General features: G+C 46.7%; 1 protein-coding gene across 1 annotated transcript in view; it reads left to right on the top strand.

Moving 5' to 3' along the window:
* The first annotated feature begins 1,533 nt into the window (after positions 1–1,533).
* Positions 1,534–23,633, top strand: part of LOC140718188 (uncharacterized) — an 84,107-nt gene continuing 62,007 nt past the window's right edge. The window contains exons 1-3 of the mRNA XM_073031630.1: positions 1,534–1,626; positions 14,553–14,699; positions 14,799–14,888. Coding sequence (XP_072887731.1) covers positions 14,815–14,888 — 74 coding nt within the window. The 5' untranslated portion in view covers positions 1,534–1,626; positions 14,553–14,699; positions 14,799–14,814. The remainder of the gene's footprint in view (positions 1,627–14,552; positions 14,700–14,798; positions 14,889–23,633) is intronic.

The following is a 23,633-nucleotide window of genomic DNA, read 5'->3' as shown; positions in this document are numbered from 1 at the left end:
CGGATGTAAAACGCTTTTCATGTTTTAAAACTTCCAGTCAATAAAATTGATGCACCATCAATAACTCACTCTGAGATGTAAAAGCGAGGTATTGGCTTTTATTGACTGGAAGAAGGAACAAGCAGTGAATGACCACCATACTACATCCTGGAGACTGAGAGGCCAGGCTCAGACCTCCATCACCTTTATACAGGGGTCTGTGGGAGGGGCCACAGGAGCAGTCAGCGGGGGTCTGTGGGAGGAGCCACAGGAGCAGTCAGCAGGGGTCTGTGGGAGGAGTCACAGGAGCAGTCAGCAGGGGTCTGTGGGAGGAGCCACAGGAGCAGTCAGCAGGGGGTCTGTGGGAGGAGCCACAGGAGCAGTCAGCAGGGGGTCTGTGGGAGGAGCCACAGGAGCAGTCAGCAGGGGTCTGTGGGAGGAGCCACAGGAGCAGTCAGCAGGGGTCAGTGGGAGGAGCCACAGGAGCAGTCAGCAGGGGTCAGTGGGAGGGGCCACAGGAGCAGTCAGCAGGGGTTCTGTGGGAGGAGCCACAGGAGCAGTCAGCGGGGGTCTGTGGGAGGAGCCACAGGAGCAGTCAGCAGGGTCTGTGGGAGGAGCCACAGGAGCAGTCAGCAGGGGGTCTGTGGGAGGAGCCACAGGAGCAGTCAGCAGGGGGGTCTGTGGGAGGAGCCACAGGAGCAGTCAGCAGGGGTCTGTGGGAGGAGCCACAGGAGCAGTCAGCAGGGGGTCTGTGGGAGGAGCCACAGGAGCAGTCAGCAGGGGGTCTGTGGGAGGAGCCACAGGAGCAGTCAGCAGGGTCTGTGGGAGGAGCCACAGGAGCAGTCAGCAGGGGTCTGTGGGAGGAGCCACAGGAGCAGTCAGCAGGGGTCTGTGGGAGGAGCCACAGGAGCAGTCAGCAGGGGGTCTGTGGGAGGAGCCACAGGAGCAGTCAGCAGGGGGTCTGTGGGAGGAGCCACAGGAGCAGTCAGCAGGGTCTGTGGGAGGAGCCACAGGAGCAGTCAGCAGGGGTCTGTGGGAGGAGCCACAGGTGCAGTCAGCAGGGGTCTGTGGGAGGAGCCACAGGAGCAGTCAGCGGGGGTCAGTGGGAGGAGCCACAGGAGCAGTCAGCAGGGGTCTGTGGGAGGAGCCACAGGAGCAGTCAGCAGGGGTCAGTGGGAGGAGCCACAGGAGCAGTCAGCAGGGGTCCATGGGAGGAGCCACGGTCAGTGGGAGGAGCCACAGGAGCTGTCAGCAGGGGTCCATGGGAGGAGCCACAGGAGCAGTCAGCAGGGGTCTGTGGGAGGAGCCACAGGAACAGTCAGCAGGGGGTGTGTCCAGACAGGTATATGTAGTTCACCCCACTTAGTTGATTAACAACTCTTTACTGGATAGAGACAGCACAAAGTAATGTTAGAAACCAGTTGGGGACTGTGATACATTGTTGTGTGGTTTTATTTGTATTACCATCTTGCTACGTGGATGGGGGTGGAGTTAGCAAGGTTCCAAAAAAAAATCAGTTTTGGAGGCATTTGTGTTGACTCCATTCTGTGTTCTCAGATGCTGCAGAAAACCGCAGATACTGGTAATCTGAAATACGAACAGAAGGTGCTGGACATACCCAGGCACTTGGATAGCATCTGTGGAAAGGTAGGGTAATGCATTTGAAGGGTGAATGTGTCATATCATAACACTTTGCAATGATTGCACCAAGCTTCTGTCTGTCCCTCAGCACACATTCTGTGGCTTAGAATGTGAAGGTTGGCAACATTTGCTTGCAAGCATCTCCTTACACTTGATCAGCTGTGCCTCAGGGATTTGCCTTGAATTCCGAGCAACCTGAGGGGCCTGAGAAATCTACATTTACACCTCCCAATGTAAATCCCTCGGCACTCTATGTTATTATTTTTTATTTTTGTATTATCTGCTACTTTGGAAATGAACCATTCCACCAAATGTAGTTCAAACACTGAAGTTAAATTAGAAGAATTCAAATGCAAACAAACTAGTCTGGAAAAAGTGAAAATTAGATTCACATTTCTGATTTACGTACTGTGCTCTATCATGTGGCTCTCAGGTCCTGACCTGCTACCTTGTGAAGTAGAGGGACAGGTTTGTTAATTTATATGCCCCTTAGCTATTCATGCATTTTTAATGTAATTCTACACTAGCAGGACCAGTTAATGTTCCTTTGATGAGAGTAGATGACTAACAGCTAAAAATCATGACGGTAAAGTAAGGGATTTGTTAGAGCAATTTAAACCAGTTTTATCTGGAGTAATAGGATTCTCCTGAAAAAAATAGCTACACAGATATTCGATTTAGCTTCTGAGATGCAATGGGGAAGTTTCAAATTCTTGACACTCAGTAACAGGAGGTTTCTCTGGATGCCTGTTTATTTCTGGCAAGAAGTTTGTTGGAGTAGATTTAGCACAGCTGTACCTTCAACATTTAGTTCTGATTTTCCAGACTAATTAGGAAGAGTGGGGTGATAATGATATGCACAATTCAATTTTAGCATTGGTATTTAAAGTCACTTTACTAATGTTTACATGTGATGGAGTCTGCAGAGAAGAACATAAATAAACAGAGATACAGGGAAGACGACAGATGTTGAAAATACTGCACAACATCCAAATTGCTGGAGGAACTCAGCAAGTCAGGTGGCATCTGTGGAAGGAGATGGACAGTTGACATCTTGGGTTGAGACCCTTCAATCAGGACTGGAATGAAAGAGCGGAGCTAGCTGGTATAACAAGGTGGGGGGAGAGGGTGGAGCAAGAGCTGATAGCCGATAGGTGAATCCAGGTAGAAGGAGCTGATGGGTAAATGGGGGGGAGGGGGGGGGGAAGTCCTGATTCATTGATGCCTCCCAGGATATCATGTTGGAGCTATCTGGGACTTACAGAGGCATTATCCATCCTGTAACAGGAGAAAGAAGCCTGGAGCTGATATGAAGACCATGTCTGGAGGTGAACACAGCAGTGGTCATTAGGAGTGCAGTCCCCAGCTCCTTGTGTTTTAATGACCTCATTAGATCTGGATAAAGGAGAGTAGAGGCACAACGAATTACAATCTAAGGTGTCAGGAACCCCTTTACTGCGTGTTGTAGAAGATCACTCCAAACACCAATTCACCATGCGAGCATATCTCTTCTCTGTCTGTGTACCTTTCCACACCCCTGACTTTCCCACCTCACCCTTATAAAAAATATCATCTCTTCCTCACGGTAATTATTATCAAATTTTATAAAAATCTTCAGTCATAATCAAAAATTTATTTAAAAGAATAAACTATGTAGTGCTTTTCATTCTTACCATTCATAATTAATACATTTAACGTTTAGTTCTGCAATCTCATTGTCTTGAGCAATGGCAATAAAGTTCTATTCTATTCTTACGTGTCCTGCTTGGCAGCACAATAATATCAGCACTGGGGAACGAAGGTTCCCGAGTTCGAATCCAAGTCGGGTTGAGCGTCGAGCTAGCAACTTGGCCTCATATAAACAAGAACAGCTTGCTACAGAAACACCATTATGTCCCGATAACTCCACTGCTGAGTTAAGGGCTATTCTATCTATCTTCTATCTATTCTTATGTAATGTTCTGTGACATTCCTTAAAGCCTATGGGACTATTGGCACCCATGTGGTCCCCAGGGATAGTATACCACTGTACTAATTGAGAAGCTTCCTCACCCAACCTGGCTCCTCTCTGTCCAGTAGCAGTATAATCCTACATTGTGGTTGTTCCCCACCTTTGTGGTGACTGCACCAAGCTTCAGTGTGTTCCAGCATGTACGTCTACAGGTCAGCAGCATTCCTCTACGAACATCTCAACATGCTGGAAGACTCTTCGTGATTTTTATAAATGACCTGGATGAAGAAGTGGAGGGATGGGTTAGTAAGTTTGCTGATGACACTAAGGTTGGAGGTGTTATGGATAGTGTGGAGGGCTGTCAGAGGTTACAGCGGGACATTGATAGAATACAAAACTGGGCTGAGAAGTGGCAGACGGAGTTCAACCCAGATAAGTGTGAGGTGGTTCACTTTGGTAGGTCAAATATGTTGGCAGAATATAGTATTAATGGTAAGACTCTTGGCAGTGTGGAGGATCAGAGGGATCTGGGGTCTGAGTCCATAGGACGCTCAAAGCAGCTGCACAAGTTGACTGTGGTTAAGAAGGCATACGGTGTATTGGCCTTCATCAATCGTGGAATTGGATTTAGGAGCCGAGAGGTAATGTTGCAACTATATAGGACCCTGGTCAGACCCCACTTGGAGTACTGTGCTCAGTTTTGGTTGCCTCACTACAGGAAGGATGTGGAAGCCATAGAAAGGGTGCAGAGGAGATTTACAAGGATGTTGCCTGGATTGGGGAGCATGTCTTATGAGAATAGGTTGAGCAAACTTGGCCTTTTCTCCTTGGAGTGACGGAGGATGAGAGGTGACCTGATAGAGGTGTATAAGATGATGAGAGGCATTGATCGTGTGTATAGTCAGAGGCTTTTTCCCAGGGCTGAAATGGTTGCCACAAGAGGACACAGGTTTAAGGTGCTGGAGAGTAGGTACAGAGCAGATGTCAGGGGTAAGTTTTTTACTCAGAGAGTGGTGAGTGCGTGGAATGGGCTGCCGGCAAAGGTGGCGGAGGCAGATACAATAGGGTCTTTTAAGAGACTTTTGGATATGTACATGGAGCATAGAAAAATAGAGGGCTATAGGCAATCCTAGTAATTTCTAGGGTAGGGACATTTTGGGCACAACCTTGTGGGCCGAAGGGCCTGTATTGTGCTGTAGGTTTTCTATGTTTCTATGTGTTCATTGTAATCTCCCTTACTGTCTGTCTTGTGATATTGCTAAACTTTTAGCAGCACTGAAGAAAGATCATGATCTTGAAACCTTAACTCTGTTTATTCTCTCCACAAATGTAGTTTGATTCAAGGGTATCTTTCATGTTGATCCCAATATGAAGAATTTTTTCTCCTGAGTATTGCCAATCATGCTGTTTCTAATATAGCAAAATCTTTTTTGATTACAGTGTTTTCCAACCTGGGGGTCCTCAGGTCTCTCAGTAAGTGTTCATGGCATAAAAAGGTTGGGAGCCCCTGGTCTATTATGATTTTATTCTACTTCTCAAGAGGTATAGCAGTGTATTAAACCACATGCAGCAACACACAAAATGCTTGAAGAACTCAGCATGTCAGGCAGCATCCACGTGACTCCCTTGTCCACTTTTTTCATCCTCCTGGCGCTTACTCTGTATGCGGGGCAAGAGCTTCACCTGCCCCTCCACCTCCACCCTCACCACCATTCGGAACCCAAAACAGTCCTTCCAGGTGAGGCTGCACTTTACCTGCGGTTTATCGGGGTCATCTGTATCCGGTGCTCCCAATGAGGCTTCCTCTACTTTCATGAGACCCGATGTAGTTTGGGGGACCGGTTTGTCGAGCATCTTTGCCCCATCCCCCACAAAAGGTGGGTTTTCCTACTGGCCACCCATTTTAGTTTTACTTCCCATTTGCATTCCCAGATGTGGGTCCATGGCCTCATGATGAGATTGGAAAAGCGACACTTACTGTTCCTTCAGGGCAGCCTCAAGCTAATGGCATGGAGACTGATTTCCCCAACTCTCCCTCCCCCTTCTCTCTTTTTCAATTCCCCTCTCTGATTATCCTCTCATTCCTTCTCCTCACCTGTCCAACACCACCCTGGAGTGCCCCCTTTCCTTCCTTTTCTCCCTTGGTCCACTCTCGTCTCCTATCAGATTCCTTCTTTTTCAACCCGTACTTCTACCTAACACCTCCCACCTTCTCACTTCATTCCCCTCTCCCATCCACCCATCTTCCCCTTCACCTGGTTCCACCTATCACCTGCCAGCTTGTCCTCCCTTCCCTCTCCCCACCCCACCACCTTATTCTGGCTTCATTTCCAGTTCTGAAAAAGCACCTTTGGCCAAAACATAAACCGTTTATTCCTCTCCACAGATGCTGCCTGACCTGCTAAGTTCCTCTGGCATATTGTGTGTATTGATCTGTGCAGGGAACTGGGCAGTTGAAGTTTTGGGTCCCGACACTTCAGCTGGATTGATAGATAGAGAGGAGATGGTAAGTGTAACAAGATTTAACCAACAAACAAGATGGCGCCACTGAAGGCAAGGGGCAGCTTACTGGTTGATCGAAAGGCAGGAAATTTGGCTTATTAAAAACACCTTTACTGAAATAAATTGTGGTAAACTATCGCTGCAAACAGAGGCAAGTGAAGGTGAAATGATTTCAAGCAATGAGCCATGCTGATGCATTGCAAAACTGATGCAGATGGAGTCAGAGTGAGTGATTCGGAGAGGAGGAGTCAAGGCAGGAATATCAATGGCCGTCCAACTAACCCAGGTCTGAGGTTGGATCGCTTTAGACCAGAGCCGATTTGGAGAGCTGGAAAATGGTTTCTGGCTGGGCGGCGCAGTTTAAGCCCACAGTGGATCGCTGAGCCGCGTGTTCTAGGCCTGGCGCATCTTGCTGCAGCAGGGCCCGGCTCCTAACGCGAGGCACAATCCGCTGCTTTGACAATTTAAACGCTAGCCCAGATAGACTGAGGGAAGGGACAGACCGATTTTGCCCGCTCTCCCATGATGTTCACTCCTCTCTCCAAGGCACTGAGGCTGTGAGACTGCCCAGGCTGCTGTGCTTAGTGTCTGTGAGCTCTGTGGCGATTTGTCCCTCCCCTTATATGATGAACTGAGACCGAGGGTTTGGATCTAAATCAGGCTGCTCTGGGGATTTGGATTTAAGGACTCAATTTGGTTTGGAATGCTGTTTTTGTTTGCATGATATGTATTTTTTTTACTCTTTCTCTGCACATGGGGTGTTGGTCTTTTTTTTAATTGAGTTCTTTCAGGTTTCTTTGCCTTGTGGCTGCCTGTAAGCAGACAAATCTCAAGGTTTAGTAATTTACACATTCTTTGATATTAAATGCAATTTGAATCTTTGAAGGGAAGGAGTGTAGCAAGTGAAAGGGAGGTCGAGGTGAGGAGGGATGATATGCAGATGGAGGAGGGGAGAATGGAAATAATGATAGAAACTGGGAGGTGGACAAAGAGATGAAGATGATGGATATTAAACTACCTGCTATGGCTGGGGAGTGTCGATTCTGCCAGGGTAATTGTACACTACTCTTCAGGAGCAGAGCGGTGATTAAAAAGGCCAGGGAAAAGCTCTGCCTCCTGCACTGAACACCACTCTAGCTGTCCTGCCTTTACATGTCTAACAGATTGATAATGTGCCTCGGCTGACAAATGGTTTGTGGGTGTAGCAGGATCGCTTGAGAATAATTATCAGTAGTTTCCTTCAACAGTCTGGGAGAGCAATGATACACCAGTGTATGTATTCAGCCTTACATCTCACATAAAGTAACACCTTCCCAGGAATTTAAAGCAACAATGGCATCTTCAGATGTGCTAGAGGCTTCAGCTCAGAGAGTTTGTGTTAACTGAAATAAAACCAGAAAGGAGAGAGTGGAGCCGTAACATCAGTGAATATGAAAGGCAGATGTTTTATGTTTAGTGCCTATGCATTCTTAAACAGCTGAATGGAATGTGATACGTGTTATGTAAGATAAATTGTAAAACTGCTTTTATGATCTGAAGTGTAAACAAGAAGATTTTTAGGCCAAATGTTTTTTTATTGTGAAATTTCTTAAACAAATATATTGCTCAATGTGAAGAATGCAATCTCTTTGAATCGAAGGAAATGTGTTGTTCAAGAACTACTATTGATTGTCATTCCAATAAACAGAACACTAGCTCTTCTGAATGATTCAGTGAGCAAATGTACTGAGCCCCAAAGATCAGCAAGCCAAGGAGTGAAGACATTTCTAAAGGGATAAATTCTGATTCCTCTTCATTTATTTATCACATATATTGAAATATACAGGTGAGTGGAGGGATTTGAATCTGCCAACCTTTGGACTGGCAAACACCACTGTACTTAATGTTTGAAACTGGGGTGACTTTAAACTCCCCAACCTCTTTGTAAACACTGGTTCTTCAAGCAGAAAGATTGCATTTGGACACCTGCATCAACTGTGCAGTTACGACCCTTCAACCATCAGGCCCTTGAACGAAAGAGGATAATTACACTCATTTACTGAGATGTTCGCGCAACCAGTGATCTCACTTTAAGGATTCTTTATCTTGTTATTTCATGCCCTTGCTGTTGATTGCTATTGTAGTTGCATTTCAACAGTTTGCCTTCTCTGCACTTGCTCTTTCATTGATCCTGTTTACGGTTACTATTCTGTACGTTTGCTGATTGAATTTTGTTCTTCTGAAATTTTACTCCATTGAATTCAAGGCAGCCAGTGTACAATGCACAGACACAGAGTTGTACACATCTTCAGAATAAATTACCAAGATGGAAGTTTATCTCTAACCATCCCACTATTTAGATAGAGAAAGTTTCTACCCACCACATTCTAAACGCCTGGCATCAGACCGACAACATAGGACACAAGAAAACATTTGATGAGGTAGTATGGCAAGTCATTAGCATGTATAAAGGACCTTTCTCCACAATTTAATTTCAATTACTCATCACAGTTTGCATTGTTGGAGTTAACCTTGTACACTTAAGGACCTAATAATGTACATTAATGACATGTGAAGTATGGTCACCAGACACTGGCATTAATTATAGGTTTAAAGCATGTGGTGCAAAATGAATTTTTTTTCGGAAATTAAAATATTTAGCACTGGTAATGGTTTTTAAATACAGAGCAATCACTTTCTTATTGCAAAAACGAAGGTCTCTTCAGGTGAAGGATATGTTGGAAGAATGATCAATAAATTCTGAAGATTACTGAAATCTCGAGGGATTCATAATGGTCTCAGAAGGGAATTAATAAATGACGTTGTCTGCAAGGAAATGGTGTAGAGATTTGATTTTCCCCCATTCCAGTGTTTCCAAATGCATCTGTCACTAAAGGCGAAATGATTTGAGAGGTCAGGCAAGGCCGTACTGTTCAGCAAAGACTGACAGTGCATGCAAAGCTTCCCAGCAGTTGATTGGGGCTTGAAATGGCTGTTAACGTACCTTCTGAATGGGGAGACAAAGGACAAGACAGTAAAATTAAATAAAGACGAACAACAGAAAATCCTGGAAATACTCAGCAGGTCCAGCAGCATCTGTGGAGAGAAAAACAGAGCTGTGGCGACCCACTTTCTGCGCAGGCGAACCGGCTCACAAATAGCCAGCGCGCGGGGAGAGACTTTGGTAATGCACCTCTGACGTCATTTCCGCCCGGAGAGGGCGGGCGCTAGGGATTAAATGCCAGCGCCGTAAAGTTTGAATAAACTAGTCTCGAAACAGCTTACCAACTGCGTGCCATCTCTAGCTCTGTATGTAGTATGTCGCTACATTGGTGACCCCAATGGTCCAAATGGGATTTGGACCAAAGATGACCGACTCTTCATCTGTTCACGTAGTTTCGCTAAAACTGCCAACTTTCTGGACGCTGCGACCATGCGTGTGGTTTAGCCAAGCAGAAGCCCAGTTCCAGATTCGGCAGATATCCTCTGATTCCACGCGTTACTACCACGTGGTGAGCGCCCTTGACCAGGAGACGGCTGCCCAGGTTGCGGATTTCATACAGTCGCCCCCGGAAGAAAGCAAATATGAAGCATTCAAAGCACTGCTCATTGGGACCTTTGGCCTCTCACAGCATGAGCGGGGTGCCCGCCTGCTTCACCTGGACGGTTTGTGAGACAGGCTGCCGTCAGCATTGATGAATGAGATGCTGGCCCTGGCTGACGGACACAAGCCCTGCCTCATGTTCGAGCAAGCGTTCCTAGAGCAACTGCCCAAGGACATATATCTGCTGCTGGCCGACGCAGATTTCTGCGACCCCCGGAAGGTGGCAGCCCGGGCAGACGTGCTGTGGAAAGCCAAGAGGGAGAGCGTGGCGTCCGTCTGTCAGATTACCAGGCCACGTGCCCAACAGCGGACCAGACCAGGCCCGGCAGGGGAGCGCACACAACACAGAGGCAGGAGTGAGGAGGACAGTGAACAGTGGTGTTTCTACCACCAGCGGTGGGGCACAGAAGCCCGCCGTTGTCACCCGCCCTGCAAGGTCCAGGGCCACGGCCAGCTGCTGCTAACGACTATGGCGGCTGGCCGACGGGACAGCCTCTTGTACGTCTGGGACAAACAGTCGGGACGCCGCTTCTTGGTCGATACTGGAGTGGAAATCAGCGTCTTGCCCCCGACGGGGTACGACACCCGCAACAGGAAGCCAGGACCCACCCTGAGGGCCGCAAACGGCAGCACGATACGGACCTACGGCACCCGCACAGTACGGCTGCAGTTCGGCACCAGCCGGTTCACGTGGGACTTCACACTGGCCGCGGTGGCCCAACCACTCCTGGGGGCAGACTTCTTGCGAGCTCACAGCCTGCTGGTGGACTTGCAAGGGAAAAGACTGGTACATGCCGAGACTTTCCAGACGTTCTCCCTGGGTGAAGCCAAGTTGCCGGCCCCACACCTGGACTCCATCACACTGTCGGACAATGAATTCACCAGAATCCTGGCAGACTTTCCATCAATTCTGGCACCGCAGTTCACGGCAGCCATGCCCAGACACGGGGTACAGCACCACATCCCGACCCAGGGACCACTCCTCCATGCCCACGCACGAAGGCTCCGCCTGGCGAAGGAGGAGTTCAAGAGGATGGAGGAATTGAGGATCGTACGGAGATCCGACAGCCCATGGGCCTCCCCCCTGCATATGGTGCCCAAAGCAGCCGGGGGTTGGAGACCATGCGGCGACTACCGCAGACTGAATGAGGCTACCACTCCAGACCGCTACCCCGTGCCGCACATACAGGACTTGCAGCAAACCTGCACGGGGCAAGAATCTTTTCCAAAGTAGACCTCGTCCGGGGATACCATCAAATCCCGGTGCACCCTGAAGACATCCCCAAAACAGCACTCATCACCCCGTTCGGCCTGTTCAAGTTCCTCCGAATGCCGTTCAGCCTGAAGAATGCCGCACAGACATTCCAGCGGCTAATGGATGCAGTGGGACGCGACCTGGACTTTGCGTTCATCTATTTGGACGACATCCTTATAGCCAGCAGTTGTCGCCAGGAGCATCTGTCCCACCTCCACCAGCTCTACTCCTGCCTGAGTGATTTTGGCCTCACGATCAACCCGGCCAAATGCCAGTTCGGTCTCGATACCATCAACTTCCTGGGCCACAGGATTACCAAAGACGGGGCAACACCTCTGCCCGCCAAGGTAGACGCGATCCGCCACTTTGCCCGGCCCAACATGGTCAAAGGCCTGCAGGAGTTCGTTGGTATGGTGAACTTCTACCACCGTTTCCTCCCCTCAGCAGCCCGTATCATGCGCCCTTTGTACACCCTGATGTCGGGTAAAGGCAAGGACATTACTTAGGACGAGGAGGCCGCAGCCGCTTTCGTTAAAGCCAAGAAAGCCTTGGCAGATGCCGCGATGCTGGTGCACCCCAGAATGGACGTTCCAACCGCCCTCACGGTGGACGCATCCGACACAGCAGTTGGTGGGGTGCTGGAGCAGCTCATCGAGGGGAGCTGGCAACCCCTGGTGTTCTTCAGCAAGCACCTATGACCACCCGAACTCAAGTACAGTGCTTTTGACCGGGAGCTGTTGCCACTGTATCTGGCAATCCAGCATTTCCAACTTGCAGCATCTCCAAGTTTGCGGATGACACGAAGCTGGGTGGCGGTGTTAGCTGTGAGGAGGATGCTAAGAGGATGCAGGGTGACTTGGATAGGTTAGGTGAGTGGGCAGATTCATGGCAGATGCAATTTAATGTGGATAAATGTGAGGTTATCCACTTCGGCTGCAAGAACAGGAAAACAGATTATTATCTGAACGGTGGCCGATTAGGAAAAGGGGAGATGCAACGAGACCTGGGTGTCATTGTACACCAGTCATTGAAGGTGGGCCTACAGGTACAGCAGGCAGTGAAAAAGGCAAATGGTATGTTGGAATTCATAGCAAAAGGATTTGAGTACAGGAGCAGGGAGGTTCTACTGCAGTTGTACAAGGCCTTGGTGAGACCGCACCTAGAATATTGTGTGCAGTTTTGGTCCCCTAATCTGAGGAAAGACATTCTTGCCATAGAGGGAGTACAGAAAAGGTTCACCAGATTGATTCCTGGGATGGCAGGACTTTCATATGAAGAAAGACTGGATCGACTAGGCTTATACTCACTGGAATTTAGAAGATTGAGGGGGGATCTTATTGAAACGTATAAAATTCTAATGGGATTGGACAGGCTAGATGCAGGAAGATTGTTTCAGATGTTGGGGAAGTCCAGAACGAGGGGTCACAGTTTAAGGATAAAGGGGAAGCCTTTTAGGACTGAGATGAGGAAAAACTTCTTCACACAGAGAGTGGTGAATCTGTGGAATTCTCTGCCACAGGAAACAGTTGAGGCCGGTTCATTGGCTATATTTAAGAAGAAGTTAGATATGGCCCTTGTGGCTAAAGGGATCAGGGGGTATGGAGAAAAAGCAGGTACAGGGTTCTGAGTTGGATGATCATACTGAATGGTGGTGCAGGCTTGAAGGGCCAAATGGCCTACTCCTGCACCTATTTTCTATGTTTCTATATTTCAGGTACTTCTTAGAAGGTAGGCCGTTCACCGCGTTCACGGACCACAAACCGTTGACCTTCGCGTTTACAAAAGTGTCGGATCCCTGGTTGGCTCGCCAACAGCGACATCTGCCCTACATCTCCGAGTACAGGACGGACATCCAGCATGTCTCGGGAAAGTACAACCTCGTGGCGGACGCACTCTCCAGACCAGCTGTCCAGGCCCTATCCCTGGGGGTGGACTGTGCAGCACTGGCGGAGGCGCAGCAGGCAGATGATGAGATGCCCAGCTACAGGACCGCAGTCTCGGGTTTGCAGCTGCAGGACTTTCTCGTAGGCCCAGGTGAGAAGACCCTCCTGTGCGACGTGGCTACCGGCCAACCTCGCTCCATCATCCCGGCAGCCTGGAGGCGGTGAGTTTTCGACTCCATACACGGTTTGGCGCACCCATCTATCAGGAAAACCGTCTGGCTGGTCTCCAGCAAGTTCACGTGGCACGGACTTCGCAAGCAGGTCAGTGAATGGGCCAGAACGTGCGCGCAATGCCAAACAGCCAAGGTGCAGCGGCACACTAAAGCCCCGCCGCAGCAGTTTGAACCCACCCACCGGAGGTTGGACCACATTCATGTGGATATCGTGGGCCCCCTACCAGTGTCCCGAGGAGCGCGGTACCTCCTAAGTATGGTAGACCGGTTCACGAGGTGGCTAGAGGCGGTCCCGCTCACCGACACATCTGCCGATTCCTATGCCCAAGCACTGATCGCAACCTGGGTAGCACATTTCGGGGTACCGGCCCACATTACCTCCGACAGAGGCGCCCAGTTCACCTCCAGCCTGTGGTCGGCTGTGGCCAGCCTGTTGGGAACGCAGCTACACCACACTACTGCCTACCACCCACAGTCGAACGGACTATTAGAGCGTTTCCACCGTCACTTGAAGTCGGCTCTCATGGCCCACCTGAGAGGACCTAACTGGGTGGACGAGCTTCCCTGGTCCTGCTCAGAATCTGCACAGCACCTAAAGAGGATCTGCACGCTTCTTCGGCCGAGTTGGTGTACGGTGCACCCCTGGCCATCCCAGGTGAGTTGATACCAGCCCCAAGGGGGCAAGAGGAAGAACCCGCAGCAGTCCTGGACAGACTACGTGAGAGGCTCTGTAACCTGGCCCCCATACCAACTTCACAGCACGGACGGACCCCGACCCATGTACCCAAAGACCTGCAGAACTGTAAGTTTGTGTTTATATGAAGGGGCGGACACCGGGCACCGCTACAGCGGCCGTACAAGGTGCCGTTCAAGGTGATCAACAACAACGGGTCCACGTACGTTCTGGACATTTGGGGGAAAGAGGAGGTTTTCACGGTGGACTGACTCAAACCAGCCCATGTGGACTTGGCGCAGCCGGTCGAGGTTCAGGCACCGCGGCGTAGAGGCAGACCTCCCAAACAGAGGCTGATCCAGACTGTGGACATTGGGGGGTGTATCGCTGGTTCTGGGGGGGGGGGGGGGGTTATGTGGCGACCCACTTTCTGCGCAGGCGAACCAGCTCACAAATAGCCAGCGCGCGGGGGGAGACTTTGGTAATGCACCTCTGACGTCATTTCCGCCCGGAGAGGGCGGGCGCTAGGGATTAAATGCCAGCGCCACAGAGTTTGAATTAACTAGTCTCGATACAGCTTACCGACTGCGTGTCGTCTCTAGCTCTGTATGTAGTACATCGCTACAGAGCAATTGAAATTCGATTGACATGTCCTTTAGGATTTAAACTCTTCCATGAAAAGGCAAATAAAGGGAAATTAAGTAAATTTTTGATTAATGAGGAAGTAAAATAAGGTGGATTTAAAGCAGAAATCTTAAGACTGGTGTAAATAGGATTCGGTAATCCAGGCCAGTCAAAAGGATTTCATGTTTCACCTTTCTTAAATTATTTTGTACGTCACATCTTTTTCAGGTATTCACTGGGGTTCCACACAAACTCAATTCTTTTAGCAGTCAAAAGATCATCAAAAGCTGGAGGAGCTCAGCAAGTCAAGCAGCATCTGTAGAGGGAAAGGAATCATTGAAACTTTGGAATGAACCCCTGCATCAGGACTTAAGGGTAGGGAGGATGTTATTGGTATTTGTACTGATTTATTATTGATATGTGTATCAAAGAAAAACTGAACAGTGAAAATCTCTTGTTCTGCTTGCCACACAGACAGAATATGTAGACGATGTTCCATGTAGATCTGCTCAATGGTGTGAAGGGTTTTACCCAGGACGGATTGGGCCATATCCACTACTGCAGGTAGGTAAATAAATTGTGTGGGTCACAAGAAGGTAAACTGGGAGACCTGGAGTTCACCTCTTAGTGTTTGAGAGATTTGACCAGGGAACTGATAACAATGGGACACAAGCTGTCCTTGAGTTTAATGGTACATGCTCTCAGGCTTTTGCATCTTCTACTCAACAGGGGAAGGAAGGCGAGTAAATGAAGAGGTGGAAGGGTTTCTTGACTATGTTAGCTGCATTCCCAAGGCAGCAGGAAGTGTAGATGGGCAATGGAAGGGAAGCTGGTTTGTATGATGGACTGGGCTGCATTCTCAACTCTGAGGTCTTGGGCAGAACGGTTTCCATACCAAACTGCAGTGAATCCAGATAGGTGCTTTATATGGTGCGTGTATAGGAAACAATGGGAGAGGCGAGAGAGGGGCCAGTGGAATAGGTGGGCCAAGGAGGGCAGAAGGAGCTAACATAGTGAGGGAGGGGAGGAATGGAGTTGGAGACGTGTGCCGATAGGTGGAAGCAGACAAGCTAAAAGACGAAGCAGTTGGAACAAAATGGTAGAAAATATGAGTTGTAGAGTCCCTGCAGAGTCAATTCATTGTTGAGGTCAGTGAAGTTATACGCACTGATTCAGGATCCTGGTGGATGTAGGATAATAACTTTTCCTGAACCTGGTGGTTTGGGACCTCAGGCTCCTGTATCACCTGCCCAGTGGTAGTAGGAAAAAGAGAGCATGGCCTGGATGGTCAGGGACCTTCAAGATGGATGCTGCTTTCTTGTGGCAGCGCTCCGTGTAAATGTGCTCAATGGTGGGGAGGGGGAGGGGTCTATTCCTATGATGGACTGGACTATATTTGACACCTTCTCTGGACCTTTTTGTTCCTGGGCACTGGTGCTTCCATAATAGGCTGTGATGTAATCAGTAAGGGTACACTCCATTGTGCATCTATAAAAGTTTGTCAAAGTTTTAGATGACATACCAAATCTGCACAAACTTCTAAGTAAAGGCACTGTCATGCCAGCATTGTAATGGCACATATGTGCAGGTCCCAGGACAGATCCAAGGAATTTAAAGTTACTGAGCCTCTCCAGCTCCAATGCCCTGATGAGGGCTGGCTTGTGGATCTCTGGTTTCTTCCTGTAGTCAATAATCAACCCTTTGATTTTGCTGACATGGAGTGAGGGGTTGTTGTGGTGGCTCCGTTCAACCAGATTTTCGGTCACCCTCCCACGTGCTGATTCATTGCCACCTTTTAATTGGCCGACAGCAGTGGTGTCGCCTGCAAAATGGAACATTGGAGCTGTACTTAGCCACACAAACATATTATAAAGTGAGTAGAGCAAGGTGCTAAGCACTCAGCTTTGTAGTGCACTTGTGTTGAGGGTGAGTGTGGAGCAGATGTTGTTGCCAATCTGTACTTGAAATTGAGAATCCAGTTGCACATGGAAGTATCAAAGCCCAGGTCTTGGAACTTAGTGATGAGTTTTGAGATTCTTGGCCTTATATTAGGAAGCTATCTTTAAAAAAAAATCAGAATCTGAATTCACTCCGGCATCCTACAGGGTACAATGGAGAGAGGATAATGTACTGTACCCCACTTTCAGGTTCATGCATGCAATTTGCAAACCTTTCAGTCATTGAAATCTCCTGGAAAGATACAAGAAGCTCCACAGTTTGTCAGCTGCCCACTCTGAAAAGGCACTAGCCTCTGGTAAAGTCAGGCTCATCCTATTTCAGACCAGCTTAGCATTAGATCTTTGAGCAATGAGCACCAGAAACAAGGTTCTGAGAACAGCAAGTGCACAGTACATCTGTTAATGTGGCAATCCTAGCCAAGTCTGTAAAGGAGTGGGACAATTTGATAAGTGAACTTGCCAACATTTTGTTCTAGTGGAACAGGAGCATTTCAGGGGCATAAATAAGTCGTTTACCGGAAAGTGGTTCTGTCAGGACCCAATGGGGAAATAAAGAAAAATGCTGAGCCAACTTTCTAAGAGTTAAGGAACTAAAAATGCAGATTTAAAAGATTCCTGTTAAGAACAGAATAGAGAACCAGCAATCCCAGTGTCATTCTAGATAAATTGAGATGGGGTTAGAAGCTTAAAGGCTTAAGCTAGATCCAACAAAAGTCTCCTCAAGTACAAGTCATTATTAGGTTAATAAGTAAACCAGCTCAGTTCGTACTCACGTGCGGACATGACATGCAAATAGATTTGCCTCGTTATGCACTCAGTAACGGTCAAACTGGAAATGTGTTTGCCTGCATTTTGCATTACAAGTTGGATTCTTGCTGTAAGTCGGCAGAGCTCCAGTGCAAAGAAAGGAAGAAGCTGCCAGGGTGTTCTTGTGCACACTTGAATTGTGAAGCTCAATGCCGATTGAACTGTAGATGAAAACCTACCCCTTCTGAAGAGCGGCTTGCCTGTCGTAGGAATGTCAGACAAGAAAGTGGAACAGCCAAGAGTAGCCAGGGATTCCTAAGGACGTAAGGACTAAGCCATACAGATCTGGTGTTTCTTGGTATAGTTGATATGGAGAGGATGTCTCCTATGGTGGGAGAGTCTAAGACCAGAAGGCACAGCCTCAGAATAGAGGGATGTCCCTTTAGAATGGAGATGAGAAGGATTTTCTTTAGCCAGAGAGTGGTGAATCTGTAGAATTTGCTGCCACAGGCAGCTGTGGAGGCCAAGACGATGTAGATTTAAGGCGGAGGTTGATAGATTCTTGATTGGTCAGGGCATGAAGGGATAAAGGGGAAGGCAGGAGATTGGGGCTGAGAGGAAAAATGGATCAGCTGTGATGAAATGGCAGAGCAGACTCGATGGGCCAGATGACCTAACCCTGCTCCTGTCTCTGATGGTTACCTTAAGTAAAGTATGTATCTCAATCAGCAGAACTGCCCAGCAAGATGAAACATCTCGTTCAGGTTGTTGGCCCTGACTTGCATTTTGTTCTAGCAATTTCTTTAATGACCATTTATCTCTATCACCTTCTCCATCTGGTATTTGATGCAATATATGAATGCTAGTCTAAGCAAAAGTCTAAGAAATTAAATTAATCTTTCATTCTGTTTAGTGGGCAGCCTTTGTTATGTAACTTCCAGCCTGTGAAATATATTAAGTGGTGTGTTGGTTAATAAATTTATCCTTTAGCCTTTTCTGCTTACTGGCAAAGGTCAGGTACTGTCCTCGAGGTTGATCTTTGTACTTGCTGAACGATCTTCCGGGTCCCTTTGCAGTAAGCTTATATCCAAACCGTGCTCCTGTCCCAATTATTTCCATTAGCCTCTTGACAGACAATCGTGCCATTTGTAAATCAGCATGAGTTGGGACTGTTTTAAGTGGATGGATGCAGTGCTGTGATGTGAAACGGAGGGTAAAAGATGTTTTGTTTAACCTCCTGAGGATTCCATTCTCTAACTCAGCTGCAACATTTAAATAAAGCTGAATAGTTTGCCTTCTCTAAGAAAGGGAAGACAGGGCTTTAAAATTATCTGTGAGGCAGACATAGAGGAATGCTGTACTATTCTATGTTCTATGTTCTATTTGTGGATCTGTCAAATACTGGTGGTGGGGGGTGGGGGGGGGGAATAATGAAGAGTCCAATAAGGAACTTAGAAGGAATAACATTACTCAGAGTATGGGGAGAATGTGCAATTCTTTGAATAAATTCCCCTCCCCATTCCCACACCAACTTGTCTGCCCTCAGCCTCCTCTACAGCCAGGATGAGACCAGACACAAAATTGAGAAACAGTGCCTCGTATTTCACCTGGGTTGTCTACAGATGGATAGCATGAACACTGAATTCTCCCATTTCAAAAATTCTGCTCCCTCTCTGTCCCTTTCCCTCTCCTCCTGATCTCCCACACACTCAGCAGTGCCTAACCTCCGATTATCCTGCTTCTTTGTCCTTTCTCACATCCCCCACCTGCCCATCACCCACAGCCCTCCCACTTTGTCTGCTCACTGTTCCTATCAGTCCACACACCCTTCCTCTTAGTTCCATCCTCCAGCTTCCTTTCCCATCAGATCCCATCTTCAGCAGATCTTCTGTTGCCTCCATCTAACACCTCTCAATGTCTGTCAGTCTTTTCACTCTTCCCTCCTCCTTCTGTCAATCACTCCTCCTCACACAGATCCACCTATTAGCTCTTGCCCCACCTTTTCCCCCCTCACCTCTATGTACTCCCCACTACTATTGCAGACCAGATGAGGAGTCTTAACCAAACATGTCCATTTTTCTCCACAGACGCTACCTGACCTTCTGAGTTCCTCCAACAGTTTGGTTTTTTTGCATTAAATGGGGTGGCACATAGCATAGTGGTTAGCACAACACTTTACTGTGCAGATGACCTGGGTTCAATACCTGGCGCTGCCTGTAAGGAGTTTGCACGTTCTCCCCATAACTGTGTGTGTTTCTTCTGGGTGCTCCACAGACATACTGATTGGTAGCTTAATTAGTCATTGTAAATTGTCCTGTGATTAGACTAGGATTAAAACACAGCATTGTTAGTTGGTGTAGCTTTAAGGGTCGAAAGGACCTACTGGGCACTGAATCTCAAAAAACAAATGGTTGAGGTGTTTGGAATAGCTGGACAAGTAGATGACGGGGACAAAAATGGGTTTCGATGCAGTTTGATGGTGAGAAGCAGGAGGAACATTTTGTAGAGCGAAAAGGCATCTGAGGTTCGAAGCACTGTGTCATTTAGTTTCTGTGTAATGAAGTGTGTTGTGGAGTACTTATAGATCAACACTGGCCTTTCTGTAGAATGGAAATATTGAATGGAATATGTTCCATATTGGATGCAGGGGCCTGTGGCCTACTTCTTTGATCTGTGACCATGCTGTGATCTCCACTGAAGCCTACTTGTGCTGGCATCCCGCCCGACTCTGGTGGATATCCCAAGTATTTTAAGAGGGGTGCAGGTAGACAACCCCTTGCTGTGATGGGAGAAGTGTAAAGAAAGGGATGTAGTGTATAAAAAGAAAGATGGTTGTTGGTGAGGTAGCACTTTAAAGAAGGCTTTTGAATGGGTCTGAAAATTAACAAGATGGGGAAATTAATGAAGTAAAACAGGAAACTGTGCGGGACTAAATGTAATCATCGTGATTTCCTTGTGCAGCAGTAAACATCAATACAGCTTTGTTATCGTGACTCATTTTCTTGCTCCAGTGGGAATTTTAATTCCTAAAATCCTTCCAAGACCCTATAGGTGGCAACTTCTTGGATTTCTCAAGAGTGCTGAGCAAGTTTGAGGAAAATTACAGAAAAAGATCCCCACCTCACTGAGTGTTTTGTCCTCCTTGACAAATTCAAAAAAAGACCAAAAGGCATCTGCTAGGAAAATACACGACATGTCCCAGTGGTCATTGGTGATTGGTTCATTATTGACACATGTACTGAGATACAATGAAAACCTATGTTTTACATGCCATCCCAGAAAGATCATTCCAAAGCACAGAAGCAGACCCTTTGGCCCATCTAGTCTTTGCTGAACTGTTTTTCTGCCTAGTCCTATCATCCCATACCTGGACCATAGCTCTCCATACCCCTCTAAAACACTTGAGATTTTTTTTCAGACTATACCCCTTTCTTTACACTTCTCCCAGCACAGCAAGGCATCTACTTACAATCCTTTGAAACACTTGGGGTATTTAGCCAAAATCAAACTCACATCCACCTCTTCCTCTGGTAGCTCATTCCACACTCTCACCACTCTCTGAATGAAGAGGTTTCCCCTCAGGTTCCCCTTAAATATTTAATCTTTCACCAGTAACCTATGACCTCTCGTTTCAGTTTCACCCAACTGCAATGGAGAAAGCTTGCTTGCATTAACTGAATCTTTCTTTTTCTTTTTAAATCTTTTTATTAATTTTAAGAAAAACATGTGAAATATGAATACAAAACGTTTGAGAGTACATAATTAATAGTTTAAATAGACAATCAGATATGTAATAATCAATATATAAAGCCTCCCAAACTCATAGTATTAATGTAAAAGAATCAAAAAAGAGAAAAGAAAACCCCCCCCAAAAAAACTAGAAAAAAACTTTTAAAAAAACACTAACCAACATGGGCAATTGCATAATGTTAAATACATACAGTAGTGCCGATAACTCCGAACCTCCATCCAAATAATTAAGGATAATAACAGTAAGGTTTAGGATCAGACCACTTAATTCATATGAAAATGTTGAATAAATGGTCTCCAAGTTTCCTCAAATTTAACTGAAGAGTCAAAAACCACACATTAACTGAATCTATGCCCATCAAAATTTTGTATACCTCTGTTAAATCTCCCCTCATTCACCTATGTATATTGTACAAGAGGTCTGTTAAAGTCTTATAACAGGCTGTCTTTGAGCCCGTTGGTGAACAGTTTCAACATGTTTGGAAGCCATTTTTATAATTGTGAGAAGCTCCTTTTGGCCCAGTAACACACTGGAAGCGAATTAGTACACACTGAGAGGCTTAACCTTGGTGCAACGTCACTGATAATCTTCGTCATAGTTCGAGCATTATGATTTTCACAGTGGTGGGCCACAACACAAAATATTGTTCACAGAATTGTATGCAACCAGGAGTCAGCAGTTACGGAGGTTTATGGCAGTATGTTCAACAAGCAATCATTTACAGATCCCATGAAATTCTCTTCAAAAAACAGTAAATATCTCCAAGAGGGAAGGGGAAAATTGACAGTGACAAGAATTGCAAGCATTTAGCAATAAATATCACCAGCAAATTAGTCTGCTGTTTCCTTAGCCAATCAATCACTGGGAATAACTGTAGTTACAGCAGTATTTTGCCAACACTGTGTTAATCTATTTCAAAGCACAGCACATGCCAATAAGATGCAATCCATCGCTAAGTGCTAACAATCCTTGGCACTTTATCCATTACCTTTGACCAATGCAGTTGAAAAATATCCTTCTCAATATGATATCAGTCTTTAACTCAATAGCAGATGCAAAACTGAAACTAGTTCCTAATTTTATAATTATTTATTAGAATTTGTTCATCACGGTAGATGATCCCTTCAAAACACTAAGGAGTAGATCATAACAGGGATTCATTGATATAAATGTTATGATAAGTTCAAATTATTAGAGAATAATGTTAACGTTTAAAGTATATTTCATAGTTATCATTCTATACCTATTGAGATGCAGAGATAGCCAAGCTTTTTTGGTGAGATGTTAAAAAGGGCTGTGAAAAACTGGTGTGGATATTGTTTATCAACAAATTATCAATAGTTAGTTTCCTAATTGCTGCAACATGGGCATTTTGACAAGAACATTCATTCCCCACTTTGAACTATGTAACCTACTAAACAGGTTTGGAGGTAATTAAGACTCTGTGACATTATGTGAATGGACTCAGAGGAAGGACAGGGATAAAGTCACCTTAATGAACTGGATTGGTGTTTATGATCACCTGGTAAATTGCTGGTATGGATTTCTAGTCCTACTGATACTAGTACACAGAAAGGATAGCACTGCCATTGTCTTGTTCTCATTGCTACCATCAGGAAGGAGGTACAGATGCCTGAAGGCACACACCCAGTGATTCAGGAGCAACTTCTCCTCTGCTTTCCAATTTCTGAATGGGCATTGAAACCATGAACACTACCTCAGTATTATTTTTTAACATAGAACTTAGAACAGTACAGCACATTACAGGCCCTTTGGCCTACAATGTTGTGCCGATCCTTAAACCCTGCCACCCATATAAGCCCCCACCTTAAATACCTCCATATACCTGTCTAGTAGTCTCGTAAATTTCACTAGTGTATCTGCCTCCACCACTGACTCGGGCAGTGCATTCCATGCACCAGCCACTCTCTGAGTAAAAAACCTTCCTCTAATATCCCCCTTGAACTTTCCTCCCCTTATCTTAAAGCCATGTCCTCTTGTACTGAGCAGTGGTGCCCTGGGGAAGAGGCGCTGGCTGCCCACTCTATCTATTCCTCTTAATATCTTGTATACCTCTATCATGTCTCCTCTCATCCTCCTTCTCTCCAAAGAGTAAAGCCCTAGCTCCCTTAATCTCTGATCATAATGCATACTCTCTAAACCAGGCAGCATCCTGGTAAATTTCCTCTGTACCCTTTCCAATGCTTCCACATCCTTCCTATACTGAGGCGACCAGAACTGGACACAGTACTCCAAGTGTGGCCTAACCAGAGTTTTATAAGAGCTGCATCATTACCTCGCGACTCTTAAATTCTATCCCTCGAGTTATGAAAGCTAACACCCCATAAGCTTTCTTAACTACCCTACCTACCTGTGAGGCAACTTTCCGGGATCTGTGGACATGTACCCCCAGACCCCTCTGCTCCTCCTCACTACCAAGTATCCTGCCGTTTACTTTGTACTCTGCCTTGGAGTTTGTCCTTCCAAAGTGTACCACCTCACACTTCTCCAGGTTGAAGTCCATCTGCCACTTCTCAGCCCACTTCTGCGTCCTATCAATGTCTCTCTGCAATCTTTGACAATCCTCTACACTATCCACAACACCACCAACCTTGGTGTCAGCTGCAAACTTGCCAAACCACCCTTCTACCCCCACATCCAGGTTGTTAATAAAAATCACAAAAAGTAGTGGTCCCAGAACCGATCCTTGTGGGACACCACTAGTCACAACCCTCCAATCCGAATGTACTGCCCCCACCACAACCCTCTGCTTTCTGCAGGCAAGCCAATTTTATATTTTCTATTTTTACACTATTTATTTAGTTTGACTGTTTTAGTGTCCTCTTCCCATGC

This window comes from Hemitrygon akajei, chromosome 29 (assembly GCF_048418815.1).
Source record: "Hemitrygon akajei chromosome 29, sHemAka1.3, whole genome shotgun sequence".
Lineage (NCBI taxonomy): Eukaryota > Metazoa > Chordata > Chondrichthyes > Myliobatiformes > Dasyatidae > Hemitrygon > Hemitrygon akajei.
This window is presented reverse-complemented; position numbering and strand designations above follow the sequence as displayed.